This window comes from Alosa pseudoharengus, unplaced genomic scaffold (genome assembly GCF_046254945.1).
Source record: "Alosa pseudoharengus isolate Yale_2024_CS ecotype anadromous, Long Island Sound unplaced genomic scaffold, YU_APseudo_1.1 YU_APseudo_1.1_scf_15, whole genome shotgun sequence".
Classification (NCBI taxonomy): domain Eukaryota; kingdom Metazoa; phylum Chordata; class Actinopteri; order Clupeiformes; family Clupeidae; genus Alosa; species Alosa pseudoharengus.
The window spans coordinates 9,995,714-10,010,924 of NW_027468620.1; the positions used below are offsets into that span (position 1 = coordinate 9,995,714).

General features: G+C 41.1%; 1 protein-coding gene across 1 annotated transcript; it reads right to left on the bottom strand.

Moving 5' to 3' along the window:
* Window positions 1–536: 536 nt before the first annotated feature.
* On the bottom strand, window positions 537–3,265 carry haus2 (HAUS augmin like complex subunit 2). The gene is made up of 7 exons (XM_076286536.1): window positions 3,174–3,265; window positions 2,815–2,912; window positions 2,608–2,700; window positions 2,421–2,490; window positions 2,158–2,290; window positions 1,262–1,370; window positions 537–993 (listed from the first exon to the last, which is right to left on the bottom strand). Exons 2-7 carry the CDS (start codon window positions 2,893–2,895, stop codon window positions 859–861), a joined length of 621 nt encoding a protein of 206 aa, XP_076142651.1. The 5' UTR covers window positions 2,896–2,912; window positions 3,174–3,265; the 3' UTR covers window positions 537–858.
* Window positions 3,266–15,211: the final 11,946 nt, after the last annotated feature.

Genomic DNA, 15,211 nt, shown 5'->3' on the forward strand with positions numbered 1-15,211 from the left:
ACAGTAGAGGCTGAGGAAATGTCTAGTCTCGTGATAGGCTGCCATCTAGTGGTTCTGATAGGAAACATGTAGTGGCTTAGTAGCAGTTGCCATCCATTTTCAAGGGTTGTGCTCTTGATGACTCTTTTCTTTGCCATTTTTTTGCAAAAGCTGAAACAAATGGGATTTTTACAGTATTCTTAGAGATCCATCAGTGGTGATCTCACGTGAGAATATTCTCTGCCTACTGTAGACTAATTGATGCGTCACATTTCCAACTGAAATTCATCCGATTTGCATTAGGCAATAAATAATCTGAAAATAGATCTATTCTAGAATGATTAGAATTTGCTGTTCAAAAACATTATGCCTAAGGCTCTCTATTAGAAGTGAAGAATAACACAGCAAAAGAGGCATTGAGGATGCCTAATGTTTAAGTGATTGGCCAAGCGAATGTACATACAGTAGATATGCTTTTAAAATATTTTTATTTTAACGAATCAAACTAAAATGTACCATAATGAAATCGCCCTTTCACACAAATAAGGACAAGTATGTTCATCTGTTAAGATTATTATTTATTGTACACACACACACACAGACACAACTATTTTAATGGTGTAGCCAAACAACCCTAGTGACAAGAATAAATAAAAAATCTAATTTGGACAGAGACATTAAAAGCTAGTTTCCTGTACATGGATTAAGCCAAGCCCTAAACGAGAATCCCCCCCCCCCCCCCCCCATCAATGGAAATCTCAGCCGACGCTCTTTTTTACTGAATATGGGCAACTAGCCCCTAAGATGTTAATGTCATGTGAAAAACAAACATATGTGTTATTGTTACAAGTAATCTAATGAACTGAAATGGTCTAGCTGTCATCTTGTCCAGCCATCCTCCAGGCCCTGTTTTTCTGTGCTGGTTCCTTGGTGCTTCTCCCTCCACTGAAGAACCTGCTGGTGGAGGCTCTCCACCTCCTTCACCAGGGTCAGGAGCTGAGCCATGCCCATGTTCTGGTGGAGACACATCAAACACAAGCACTGGCTGACAAAACCATATCAGTACAGTACACACCTGGCAGTTTCACATGTGGTACTTATTATGATTCTCAGTGAGTTTGTCATGGGAACTGTGTGGAATTTATGTGCAAATTGTGCCTGCACTAGATTAATTAAAATCAATTCAATTAATCAATTCAATATTTTCATGTTATGGTTTCTTTATGAAACCTTTCAATGAAATATATGTATAAGGTTCGAACAAAATAGAATAGAAACCTACCAACTTGTTAATGTCTTCCTGAGTGTTAGGAATAGACTGTACGGTCTTTATCTTCAGGTCCAAGTTCTCTATGAAGTCTGTGACCATGCTGACGAGCTCCACCACATCTCTGTGAAGTAGAAGACCAGCAAACATCCTTATGTGCGATTCTAACGTATGTCAAAACTGTGGCTAACTGCAAACAGAATCTTTTTATACTTAAATACAGGCCTACACATACAGTATGTATTAAAAAAGGAGTGCAAACATGTGTTTGTTTAAAGTAGAAATTCGGCGAGTTTTCACATAGATCTCCATTTCTCGAGGTCACCGAGTACTGTCGGTATGACAAAAACAATCGGTTTTATCTAGCTCGAGTTGCTACAGCCAGTAGCTAACCAAGCCAGGCAGCTATAGCGCTACACTCTGGGGGCATCTCTGTGTACATAGATCTGAACAGAGATCTATTCTCCTTTAAGGGTAAAGTAAAAAAAAAAAGAACTTTCTAGGACTACACATAATAGGATAGCATCCTGGAATATGTTTCAGAAAAAGTATAAATTAGCCTTTGTGTTGTGGAGATTTTGTTTGCCTTCAATTTCTGTTTTTTACATCCAACATTACATTGGACCATAGGTCTATTCTTTCACACAAACTTGTGTCACATACGTACGTCACCGCCCATTTGGAGGTGCAAACAATCAGATTTTTCCTCACTATGTGATCTCAATGAAAATCCAGCGTTTCTTTGCACCTCCAAAAGCATGGCGTACCTGGTTACCTCCCAAAAACACCCTTAAACGCCCACAAATACCCATATGTTTGTGTGAAAGAATCCTTTAAATAAATTAATTATTCATATCAGGTAAAGTAGCACAGACCTCTTTTGAGGCCTATGAAAAACTGGAGTAGCTCACTTGTGCATGTCTGCGTGTATGGGTAGGCTTTGGTCAGCCCGGGGATTCATTAGCCTCTTTTTCAAGCTGATGTGCTCCTGAAGCAGCCTCTGAAGGTGGGAGTTGAACTTCTGAAGGTCATCAATCCTGGGGTCTGCCAAAACAACACAACACAAAACAGTTTACTTACCGTACTAACCCTACTGGGACAGGGGGTTGTTTTCACCATTATGAAAGCAAAACTTTATCAACTACAAAAGGGAGAAACAAACACATTTGCTCACTCAGATAGTGGTTGTGAGAGACATCAGCGAATTCCTTATCCAACTTAAGTAACTCAAGTTGAAATGCTCTCTGGAAGCAGATAAAATTATATTCAAGACTGAGCAGTTCAGAAACAATAATACATTTACAATATTTACAATACAACACATATTGTACTACTGCTCCATCCTTGTTAAAGCCCCATACCTCATCACTCTCACGCTGAATTTCGTTCAGTTTCACTACATTATACAGATTGGAGGAAAAAACGTCTTGTTTTCGTACGCCATCAATCTCCTCCTGTTAAAATGATGTTGGTGTGTGTCAGAAAGATCTACATGTTTTAAAACCAGATATATCAGACTCGAGGCATGGAAAAATAATAAAAGCATTTACACTTATAAAGCATCTTACCTGGGTCAGAAACCCACTGGTAATATAACTTTCAAGGAGTTGTCCTTCAGCTGATACAGTGGATGTGTCTCCTGCGCTCATCCTGATGACTGCACAAACTGCAATAACAGTTAATTTTCTTAGAACTGACCCGTAACATACATAATCATTATCAACCACGTTACCTACTCAGTAATGAAATAATGCAAAGCCTTCCACATATTCAAGTGACATTTCGTAAGCAGGGGTTAGTTAGTTAACGGTTAGCTATCTAGCATTACGAACAGATGACTTGATTAGGCTAACTGTTAGGTGTGTTTTGAAGATCCATCAACCCCCAGAAAACTTCGCAAAGTTCAGTTTCAAAAAGATTTTCATACCCTATGGCACTTTCAGCTCTGAGTAGAAATAGAGAAGATAAAAGGTAATGTTACATCCCGCCGTATTGTTTGTTGATGTCTCGATTTATGGTTTTCTGGTTAGGGACAAAGAGGCTTTTGCAGTACTACCGCCACCTAGCGGAGGGGAATGAATGTTCTAGACCAGAGGTTCTGGAAGAAGTGTGGTCGGCACACTGCAATTGCTCCAAAAATATAAACTTTATTACTTTAAAAACATAGCAACGTTTCGATCACCTTGGATCTTCGTCAGGCATGTGGGTAACAGGAAGAGTGTGGCCTATATCACATGACCATTCATTCAGCACCCGCCTAGGCAGTGCACCCAAGGGCGCCAATCATCATGACTGACAGGCAGCTCGGCCTATGTGTCATAAAGAAAAAAGCTTTATTATTGTATCAATAGGCATAGGCCTATGTGCAAAGTCATAATGTTCATGGCAAAGATATATATATACACACATACATATACAAAATACAAAAAAATAAATAGTCATCATACATAGTCATCATCCGCCCCAGCTGTGGCGCAACTGGCTGGGGCACCTGCACCGTAGGCCGGCGACCCGGGTTCGATTCCCGCCCCGTGGTCCTTTCCGGATCCCACCCCGACTCTCTCTCCCACTCACTTCCTGTCGTTCTCCACTGTCCTATCTGATTAAAGGCATAAAAAGCCCAAAAATATACTTAAAAAAAATACATAGTCATCATCCAAAAAGGAAAATCACAGAAAAGGCTTAAGATCAAAATACATATTAAGCCCCTTTGGTGAAATAGTGTTTAAGGTGTATATATAAAAAGCCTCTCTTCTTAGGAGTAAGTTGTCGACATCACCACCCCGTCTAGGAATAGTGACCTGTTCGATCCCGATATAGGCCTAAACAATACGTGTTTTGAGGCATCGTGTTGTCTTTCCAATAGGCTAGTCTAGACCACAAGGGCATTTGATCATATATATTACATTTTTTGTATTGCACGTTATTACTCCCTTTATTTTGTGTGCCTTTCCTGTATGTGGATGGTTGAAGGTTTTACATTTATATCATATGTAAAGTTACATTGCGCGCAATTCGCGCACCTGTAATTGCTATCAGGAATAGGAGGGAAGAATTGCGGTGCGTTATCTGGTGGTCGGTCTCTTCTGACAACAAGGTTGCGTAATTAGGTGAGCGCTTAAAGACCAAACGTGGGGGTTGTCTGAAGAAAATGTCTTTTAGTGTAGGGTCTGAGCTAAGGATAGGCCAGTGTCTTCTCACTATCGCTTCAAACTCTTAGTGGCAAGTACTGTGTAATGCAGGAAAGTCTCTTATCGTCTTTTTTATTTCTCTTTCTATTTAGGCAATGTTCTTGGTCTGTGTTACTAACGGCTTCTTCACACAGTTGCGTTCTGTCAACGCATGCCAGTGGGTGTTCCCGACGGTAGCTATGCAAATGACTTGAAGTATAACCGTAATTTGATTGGTTGGTGCCGTCCGTCGATTGGCTTGATTGGCCGGTGCCGTCTGTCGGTGCAGCAACAGCTGAACTTCTCAATGCGAGCGACGGGAGAAACGCGACGCAACGGACCCACAATTCAGTTCGGCAACGGATGACGTCACTTCCTGGACTCGTCTGAGGCTGGTCTGTATGGGTCTGAGGTCTCTCAATAGGCATGTTCGACTTGAGGCAAATCTGACTTGGTCTGGCTTTCTACGTAAACGTGATCTTCAGAGGCTAGCCGGGAGGAGCTACAACAGAGGGCAGCTCATCCCGGACAGACAGGCTGCAGTCTGCCTGACTTGACTCGTGGGAGACATCGCGGGAGATATGGCGGAATTTTGTTTGCAATAAATACAGCAGAACTTTCATTCTTACTCATTAAAATGAGCATGATGACTGACAAAATAAATTCTTATGATGTAGTTTAAATAAACCACTGTTGTCATACAGTTAACAGGCCTGCTTTGTAGCACATAAATTCAATATCAAGTGTTTTCCCAATATGTGTGTCTAATGTCTATCTATTTAACCAACAGCAGAAAATAACAGAATATCCAAACATTTTCAGTAGGCTAGCCTACCATTGTTGCAGAAATCACGTATAGGAAGGTATCCCTTCGATTTCTGTTTATTTTCGCATATATTCCAACATAAGGAAGCAGCATGAGACTCCCGTCAAAATTGTCATGAGGACATTCCTCCCAAATGGCCCCATCACGTCTTTGAACTGACGTCATGAGGGCGTGTTTCAGCTCGTGCAGCTTGTGGAAGGCAACTGCAAGATCTGTCTGCAGGCTAAGACTCCCGCGATATTTTAAGGTCATGTGACATGGTGTCACGGTGGTAAGTCCCTCCCCGGCTGACAGAAGTCGGACAGAATTTCTAACCAGCAAGCATTGTGTCCATCCCAGTATGCATTGTGTTCAACCCAGCATGAATCACATCGAGTCAGATCTGCAGTATAGCTACTTCTATTTATTGTCTAAATCCCTCTGTCCCTTGGTGATGCCTGTGGTAGCAGCGGCAGCACTGATTTTATTAAGTATTCAGGCTACCTCTCGGCCCACAATGCCTGGGTGGCCCACACTTTAGTCAGCTGCAAATATGGTTTGACCCCAAAAAAATCTAACAAAAGGGTTCTCAGTGGTTTATAGTAGTATCAGATGTACTTAAAAACATACTAAAAGTTTACCAAAGTTTGACTCCAAGAAAGGTCCGTCAGGTCCTTAAAATGACCATTACCCCTTTGTATTTCTTCTATAGACCAGGAATAATGGTACATGAATGGTAGCCTACCTGGTACGTTTTGGCCATGTAACATTCTAATTAGCATATTTGCATGATAGATAAGTGATTAAAAGTACATTAAAGGATAATTCCGGTGTGATTTTGACCTAAAGTGTCTTGAAACATGATACCGAGTGTGAATGTATGTCTCATAGCTCACCTCAGCTTGTCCCCTGCACTCAGAAATCTGGCGCTAGTTAGCCAGTGCTACCAATAGTGTTTCGTTGTGGTGCCTCGGGCATCGGCCTAGCCATGCAAACAAATCACTGTTTTATACCATTTACGAGGCTCAAAGTAGCTCCATACTTCATTGGTAGACTTCCGAGGGCCTTGACATTTAAAACGAGACATGGAGAACTTTGAAAAAGCACTGGTAGTTTATTTACAAGACGATTTATACAGACAGTCCCTCAAGGAATTTTACCGTTCAACGCCATCTTGAATTTAGTCACGATAAGTCGAGCGACGAGTACGAATGAACAGGTATGATAAGGGGTCTAAAAATAATTCCGTAAAGGATTCCAAAAATAATTCTGTGGAAATGCATGGATTCTAGTTGTTGCTACTGGAAGCAATTGAATCCATGCATTTCCACTGAATTATTTTTGGAATCTGATCCCTTATCATACCTGTTCATTCGTACTCGTCGCTTGACTTATCATGACTAAATTCAAGATGGCGTCGAACGGTAAAATTCCTTAAGGTACTGTCTGTATAAATCGTCTTGTGAATAAACTACCAGTGCTTTTTCAAAGTTCTCCATGTCTCGTTTTAAATGTCAAGGCCCTCGGAAGTCTACCAATGAAGTATGGAGCTACTTTGAGCCTCGTAAATGGTATAAAACAGTGATTTCTTTGCATGGCTAGGCCGATGCCCGAGGCACCACAACGAAACACTGTTGGTAGCATTGGCTAACTAGCGCCAGATTTCTGAGTGCAGGGGACACAGGAGGTGAGCTATGAGACATACATTCACACTCGGTATTATGTTTCAACACACTTTAGGTCAATATCACACCGGAATTCTCCTTTAAAGCAATTGGTTACAAGTATATTTATACGAAAAATAAGTACATTTCCCTTAAGTCACTGCATATTTCTCCTTTCTCAAATCATTTTGCCTAGTGTTGGTGGTTTAGGTGGTTCATAACCATTCTTTTGATTCCAATAAAGAAAAAAAATTCATTAGAATTGTATGGTACTGTAAAATTAGTCAAAACAGGGCTGGAACTGTGAAGGCTCAGTACCGCTAACCCCTTTTCTTTTTTAATTTTTCTGTTTTCTTCAGTTGTTTCCTCTTATTCTGGTTTATTTTTTATACTTTTTGTGACCTTCACTAGATTTACCATTAGTGGTCACACTCTTCCTCCCATAGAGGTTGATTATAGTGATTCCCAACTTGACATGGTCCACAAGCAGGCATGCCGTTGTTTTCGGCAGGCAGTTGTGCAAATACATTGGATCATCTGCTTTCTGGGGCAGCAGTAGTCATAACTGGCAGGAACCAATTGTCCACCAGTTTCCATCCCCAATCCACTGTGTTCATGTCACCTTCCTTTCCAATCCACACCATGATCTGGAAGTAAACGCATCCCATGGGCCTTCCATGAAGTTAGATTGCTTCAATTTATCTTCTCAATGGTCTGATTATGCAGAACAAATTATAAATAAATGGATTATTATAGCAGCCAAGTGTGGCTTATATTATCCATGTGTCTATACAGTATGTGTTATAAAGCTTTCTTTATGATTTAGATTATAGTAAATGGATGGCCATTGCTTGTAACCATGCATGAACATAACATACATTTAATGTAGGTCTATCTCCTTTCCCAAAAAGTAACATTTATTAACATTCAAAGAATGACAGAAACAAATCATGAAGTGCACAGTTCTCTGCGCTTCCACAGATATAGTTGGATCCTAGCTGATCATTAGCCACAGCAGTGGTTTTCAAGAACCTTTTCATGTAAAATTATATATGCATTGAAAATATTTTTTTTGCCGCAACTGGCTTTACCTGTAGTCCTAGCAGCCAATAGGTGGCTGTGTTGCTCTATCTGTTGCTCTAAAAGCACACAGTGATTAAATTGATCTTGAATCATATTGAAGTTCCAAAATACCCAGAGGCATTTGTGCAAGAGGTGTAAGATGTGCACTTCTCACGGCCAGATTTAACAGCTTTAATTAACTCACAATCTTTCCATCATTTATTTTGTAATGTTTGACAAGATTTAAGTTTGTGTTGATCGCTGGGATTGAAATATGTCTGAATGCTTGCACCCCCCACCCCCACCCCTCTCTCTCTCACACACACACACACACACACACACACACACACACACACACACACACACACACACACACACACAAAACTTGCTTGAGGACTCCACTGTTTTCATAAGTTTCAAGTGTCGGCACTTTCAGACATTTAAAAATAATGAAAAAAAGCATCTCAGCCAACAGAAACAACTGGAACAGTTTTGGAGGATTTGTAACGTGACAGAGTCAATTCCATGTGTTCTTTGTTGTTTGCTTGTTTTCTCACGGGATTCATAGGAATGCTATGGTATGAACTAGGAGTGTGGTTATGCACTCTTCCATGCCAGCAAGATGGCTCAAGTCTCCAAAAACAGCATACATAGAACCATGGGCCGAAGGCGGCACTGGCACACCGAACCAGTAACACCTGCCTCAGAGCCAGCAAATCAACCTTCAAGAAACAAAAAACAGACTTTAAAAAAAATATCCCACCAGGGGAGATCATCACCATATAATAGAAACAGAATCAGTCCCACATCACAAGTGTTGTGGTTCATGATCATTTCCATATAAGTAAAGGTAGCATTCGAAAATATTGATGATATTAAATTGTGAGTACAGAGTTGTGATATTTAAATATGAATAAAGAAAATTATTTTCACAGTATTTCGGAGCGTTACTTGAAATAGAAAATGAAAGTGTTTTCCATCCTTATTAAGACACTTATTTCTAAAATAAGTCATCATTACATGTGGGAAATGTTATCTGTTTCAAGTCTGACATAAAATACATCTGATATGACGACTTGCATCAGGACTTGTATTTTTTGGAGGGGTATCTTACAATATATTTGCAAATTGGTTACACTAATCTGCCCATAACCCGTAATGCAAAAATTATTGTGCTAGCTGCATGTCTAACCTTAAGTCTTAGTCTCTTTTATAAAACAAGATTCTAACAGCCAATCACTTACAATAAACATACACCACGCCATTTATTTAAAGTTTAAAAGGTTAAAGAGAAAAGAGTATGAGCTACGCTTTTAAGAAATTTTAGAACGTAATGAGTATTACTCCCCAGAGGATGTGGGACAGCAAAATCACACTTAGGATTGGCACATCATCATGTCTCAACTTTATGAGAATACAAACCTTAGAGAGCATCCAAAATTTCATGTGAGGGTTACCAGCCGTCTCTCAGTAATGGTGTTAAGACTTCTCCACTCACCTCACTTCTTTCCATGATGTCATAAAAGGGTGAGATGTGAAATTGTTGGATCTCTGTGAGAAGAAAAAGAGTGCAATAAAAAAATGGCTTTTAGAAAACGTGTGTGAACACACGCTCATGCAGACACACACACACACACACAAGCTCATGCAGACACACACACATACACACACACAAGTTAACGCAGACACACACACACACATACACAAATGCTCATATTCACACTCACTCACTCTTTCTCTCCCTCTCTTTTAAATACACACACAGACAGACACACAGACACACACACACACACACACACACGCACACACACACCCACGCACACACAGAGAGACACTAACACAATGGAATTGTTATGGCTCCTGTCTTTTTTGAGCAGGTTTATTCTAGACAGCAAGACATGTGATGTCGGCCAAAAGATGCTGCTGCAGATGTGGACCCCACAAATACTTCACCTAAATGGCAATGGCAACTTCAAAGCTGGAGCCGAGAAAAGGGAAAGCTCGCAAACTCCAGGGCTGAGCAGACGCTCCATAAACAGGGGTGCTAATAGAACCGTAACTCCTGCCCCCTTACAATGCAGCATGTCATTCCTACAGCACACACACACACACACACACACACGCACACACACACACATGCACAGACACACACGCACAGACACACACACACATGCACACACACACAGACACACACACACTCACGCATGCAAGCACGCACACACAGACACACACACATACATACTCACATACACATGCAGACACGCACACACATACACGCACACACGCATACTTAACTCACTCTCTCACTCACTCACTCACTCACTCAGTCTTTCAGATCAACACACAGCTTGTCTATACAAACCCACTTGAGGTCTATGCAGTGTTGCTGGACCACTGGCTGTTTTGGAATGTCTTTCATCTTTAAAAATGAAAAATGTAAATCTGTATACCAGATACAGTTCTTTTGATAACAGCATCGATTCATGAGCGAGAGCTTCCACTCCACAAACACCCTGAGAAGGCAGTTGGCTTTGATTTCTTTCTATTGCGTTTAGTAAGGGGCGCATTCAAAGACTCCAAAGAATGCCGACAGTGTAGAACCATTACAGAATCAGAGGATGAAAAACATCTCCATCTCTTGTTTTTTTTGTTCCTCCAGGGAACATTTATCAAGCAGGGAAATTTAATAACAAGCACAGGATGGGGATAATTTCAGCAGCTATCTAGTGATTATGCTGAAAGAGAGCAAACGATCCTGTCATACCATTCCATATTTACTGTATCAAACTGTGTGGGCCGATTGTGCCTATAGCAACTATACGTTTATCCTGTTTTGTTATGCTTGGCTAATGTGTTTTATGGTAACAACAATAATGACAACAATGCACAGTGCATTACAATACACTTAGATCATACCTCCCACATTTCGCATATATGACAACATATAACAAAGCCCTGAAGCCTGTCATTAATGATAATAGCTGCAATTACCACAAATTTATTTAATTTTAACTTCAATCAATCTTTGCGATGTTTGTCTCACTAATCCATGAGAAGAGGGGGATGAAGAAGTATAATTAGGAAAGGAGTAAATCTATGCCCTCTTTGTTCTGATTGTCAGTTAAACTGCTGTTTCCCCATACCAGCCTGTGTTGAAAATGAGCCAATCTGTCGTTAGTTTTAAAAACATGTTAATTTTAAGTTGTTAAAAGTTATTGATCTGGTTCACTGTTTGATTTGCTTTGATTTTCCACCATCTCATGCACTTGGCACGCCAATATAAAGAAGCTTGGTGATATCACAATCTGTGGTTTACATGGTAGCTCAACACCTGACACTTATGATGACATAAAACATGAACTGTGAGGGAGAAAGAAATGATGTGCGAGTTAAACTAAAACCATGTGTTTGACGGACATCAGCACTTGAGTAAATGGTCGGTCTCAAGCCTTTTTCATGGTTCCAGTTGCTGCTGGACACACCCTGCAAACTGATTGTGAAAATTCCCAGAGGTCTCGCAGGCCTGGGATATATATCCGTGTGATATCGATTCGGGGAGAATGAGGACACACATAATGTGTTATTTAACTGGTACATGAATTGGCCTTTCATCCAGGGCAAGCATGTGAAATTCTGCTGGAAGCATGTCCAAATAAATACGCTGGAAGACACAGACACTTCTTCCCTTCGGTCAGCCTGCGTGCAGCCAGGCAGGCGGGAGCAGATGTTCATCAGATGTTCAGCAAAATAAATAAATAAATAAATAACTATATTGGTGCCCTCTACGAAAACATTTGCGACTGATTCTTGAGTGATGATAATGACAAAGTCGTGGGGTTTTCTGTTTGAAGGACAGAAGCTTCAATGGATCCTCCCTCCCTCCCCCTCATTCCTGTCTCTGGTCTTTTACCCCACCTCAATCTTCCTGTCAGAAACCCTTCTGTTTGTGAATCCCCACATGAACCACTACAGAGCACTGGCCCGGGATGGGATGGGGAGGATGGAGGACTAGTCTGCCCACCAGGCTGGTCACATGCAGCACAGTCACTGGGGCTGCACGACGCGAGGCCCCTTTGAAAATGCTTACTAGTCTGCGTGGCTCCACTGTAGTCACCCCCCACCCCTCATCCCCTTGAACATCACAGTCCAGTGTCCAAAAACAGCTGCAAGCTGTTCTATGGCTTTAGAGCAGATAGACAAACAGACAAACAGAGAGAAAGAGAGAGAGAGAAAGAGAAGGAGCCCAATGACCAAAACAGGCATTTCTTGAGACTTGAGACCAAGAATAGGCTATTTTTCCGATATGGTTATTTTCTCACAAAAACACACAAAACCACACAAAGCCCCTTGCAGCATTTCTAAAAAAAACATTGCAGTCTTTACTGTTCCAGCAAGGCATGGCTTTTTGTTTAAGCTTGTCGCTGAGTTGGTGTAAACTGAAGAGGTTTTACAGTTAAGACCTTAGAGAAGTGAGTCTCAGTTCAACACCACTGGGGCCCAGTCATGTGTTGAAGGACAGAACACTCTTGTGTGCCCTGGGCGGGTCACTGGAGACTCAGCCAGCGACTCTGATGCAGCGTGTGACAAAAACAACACTGGCGCTGATTAACACTCACCTCTAGATGATAGGGTCGCCCTGCAGGCGGAACGATTCGTAATAACCCTGACTGTTTATGGTCTCAGTTTAACAAAGAATTCATAAGATGCCTGAGTCAAACACATGGCGACTTTGAAGAGTTTTAATGGGCAGTAGTGTTTGTCTTCCTGCAGAGGGAATTGTTGATTTGCAAAAAGCCTTGACATCCAGAGGGCACTGAGACAGTTTAGGAACAGCTGTATGGCATGAACACAGTGCACTAGACATCCAATGTTATACTCCAACTGGTTGATGCAGTGACTATTTGGTTTGCACTCTGTACATAAAATGTGCTATGTAAATAAATACTTTATTATCAAAGGATGTTACTGATCTTCTAGTATGTAAAAGGTTAAATGCCTCTCTTTCTCTCAATGAAAAGAAGAAAGTATTTCACTTTACAGTGAAGTGTGTTTTCACTGACTTGAGTGACAAAAATGCTTTAACTCTCTCCTGTGGACGACAACACTGCTCTCATGACATGTTATATGAAAGAGTGATCGGAGCCGGAAGACAGGCTTTGGCCGCCTCTGCTTTTAAAAAACACAGTGCCGTTTCATTCAGAGTCCCACACAGTTGACAGACAGTTCCCAAACCTCTCCATACTCCCTCATTTTCCTGTCAACATCATCTACAGGGCCGACTTTGACACAGAGCTCGTTTGCCCGCCCTCATCCTCTACCCTGATTACTCACATGCGTACACATGTCTGCTCAGAGCTGACGCCTGCACAGTGGAGCCCTTAAGAAGCTGAGGGCTAAATAGGAGGCTTCCTCAAGGCCAAGGAAAATGGCACATTATGACATGTTTATGGCTATGGGTGAACCAGTGAAGGTATACGGTTTTTAATGTGACTGTGTTTTTTTCCCATGAAATCATACATTACGTAATTTTATGTTGTAAAATGTTAACTGCTTGGCATTGTTTTTCAGCTCAACATTACATCTCCTGGGAGGCATGCATCTTTAGGTGCAGTGGAGAAAAGGCAGGGAGGAAACACTGACAACCACACAACTCTCAACCTGAAAAAACAAACAAAACAAAACAAAAACATGACGCTATGGCAGTGAACAATCAACATTATAAAAAAATTAGAATCATACAATCATGTAATATATGATTCTAAGCCTAAGGAATTAATAATACATATTAATTCCTTGGAATCATATAATCATATATTACCATTATACCACAGATTTTTTTTTTTTTACTATCGCTACAATTTTCAGGAATGGCTTGAGCCTTAGGCTTTTGAAGTCTATGGATCTTGAGCCAGCTCATATATTTCCTTATGGTCATTTCATTCGATGTGACATACAGAGATGCAAATGACCACAAAGAAACACGTGAGCTAGCTCAAGAGCCTCAGACCTCAATAGCTTCAATCCTCAAGCCTTTCCTGAAAATGTTGAAACTCTCACATATAACCTCTGCTAAACTGTCTATTTGATTCTTAAGTGATCTTGAGAATCGGCAAGAAGACATTGTTCAAACACAAAACAGATTCTATTAAGGGGCTATAAACTGGTCTGGCTCAAAACCTTTGACAGGACACGCAGTCAAACCTTACTGGCCAGCCCTGTGCTGCAGAGTGCAGACATGTGGGACCTCCTGAGCCAATTTTTTTGCACACACGCACACACACACACACTCGCCCCTATCCCTGTCTCAGACACACAAAAAATAAATCACTTTCATCAGCAATAGGCCAGCTTTCATGTCTGTCTTTTGAGAGCCAAAGCAAACATCATTATCCTTTGCATATGGTTAAAGAAAAACAAACTTGTTTGTGCACCGGGCTTTTGATCACTGCAATGGTTTGGGTGGGATGTATATATACACACACAGTATATGTGTGACTGACCACCAGCCATATGCAGCAGGAGTGTTTGGATTTGGAAGTGCGATTCTATCAGAGTTATTGTATTGCTCCTGTAGCCCTACAGGAGATACAAGCAGAGGATGTTCGTCTGTACATTTTTAAATTATTTGTTTATCCAACCTCTCTCCCGTTATGATTGCAATCTCGATGTGTTACTTTGTATTACTTTGTAGCCAGGTCCTCTCATTATGCTATAATAAAACATTTCCAATCCTCAATAGCTTTTTCCTAACAATGACGACAATATGACCGCATTGAATAGATGACGAGGCATGGATCCTTTATCTTTGAACAAGTGCGTACATTTTGAACTCTGAACTATGAAAGATTGCTCCCATGCTTTCCAGATGCTGAACATTAGCTATGAACTTGACTAATTGTTTCGCTATGAGAGTTCATGTTGAGCCAGAGTTCATGTTAGTGAGGTCTAACTGAGACGATTGTGCACTGCATGCATTGATCTGTGATCATTTTAGCTGGTCTAGACAACACTGCACGTTTGTTTATTATTGAATTCCAGCTGTATTTTAATGAGTGCGTACACTTTTCACAATCATACAATGCACCGGTGCTGTCAGAAACAGCACAGGGTAAACTCAGCTGTAGGGGGGAGCCTGGGGGAGGGGGAGGGGGTGTGGGAAATGCCAAAATAAAGTGAGCACAACAAATTAACGAGGGCCGTGACTTTGTGTGGAATGCCATCTGAATCTGTGTCAACCATGAGAACACTGCAAACCAAACATTCG

Coding starts and splice junctions, on each gene's coding strand:
- haus2 (XM_076286536.1), bottom strand. CDS start 2,895: ATGAGCGCAGGAGACACATCCACTGTATCAGCTGAAGGACAACTCCTT. Junction 2,701..2,814: donor CCAGTGGGTTTCTGACCCAG/GTAAGATGCTTT, acceptor TCATTTTAACAG/GAGGAGATTGATGGCGTACG. Junction 2,491..2,607: donor TTCAGCGTGAGAGTGATGAG/GTATGGGGCTTT, acceptor ATCTGCTTCCAG/AGAGCATTTCAACTTGAGTT.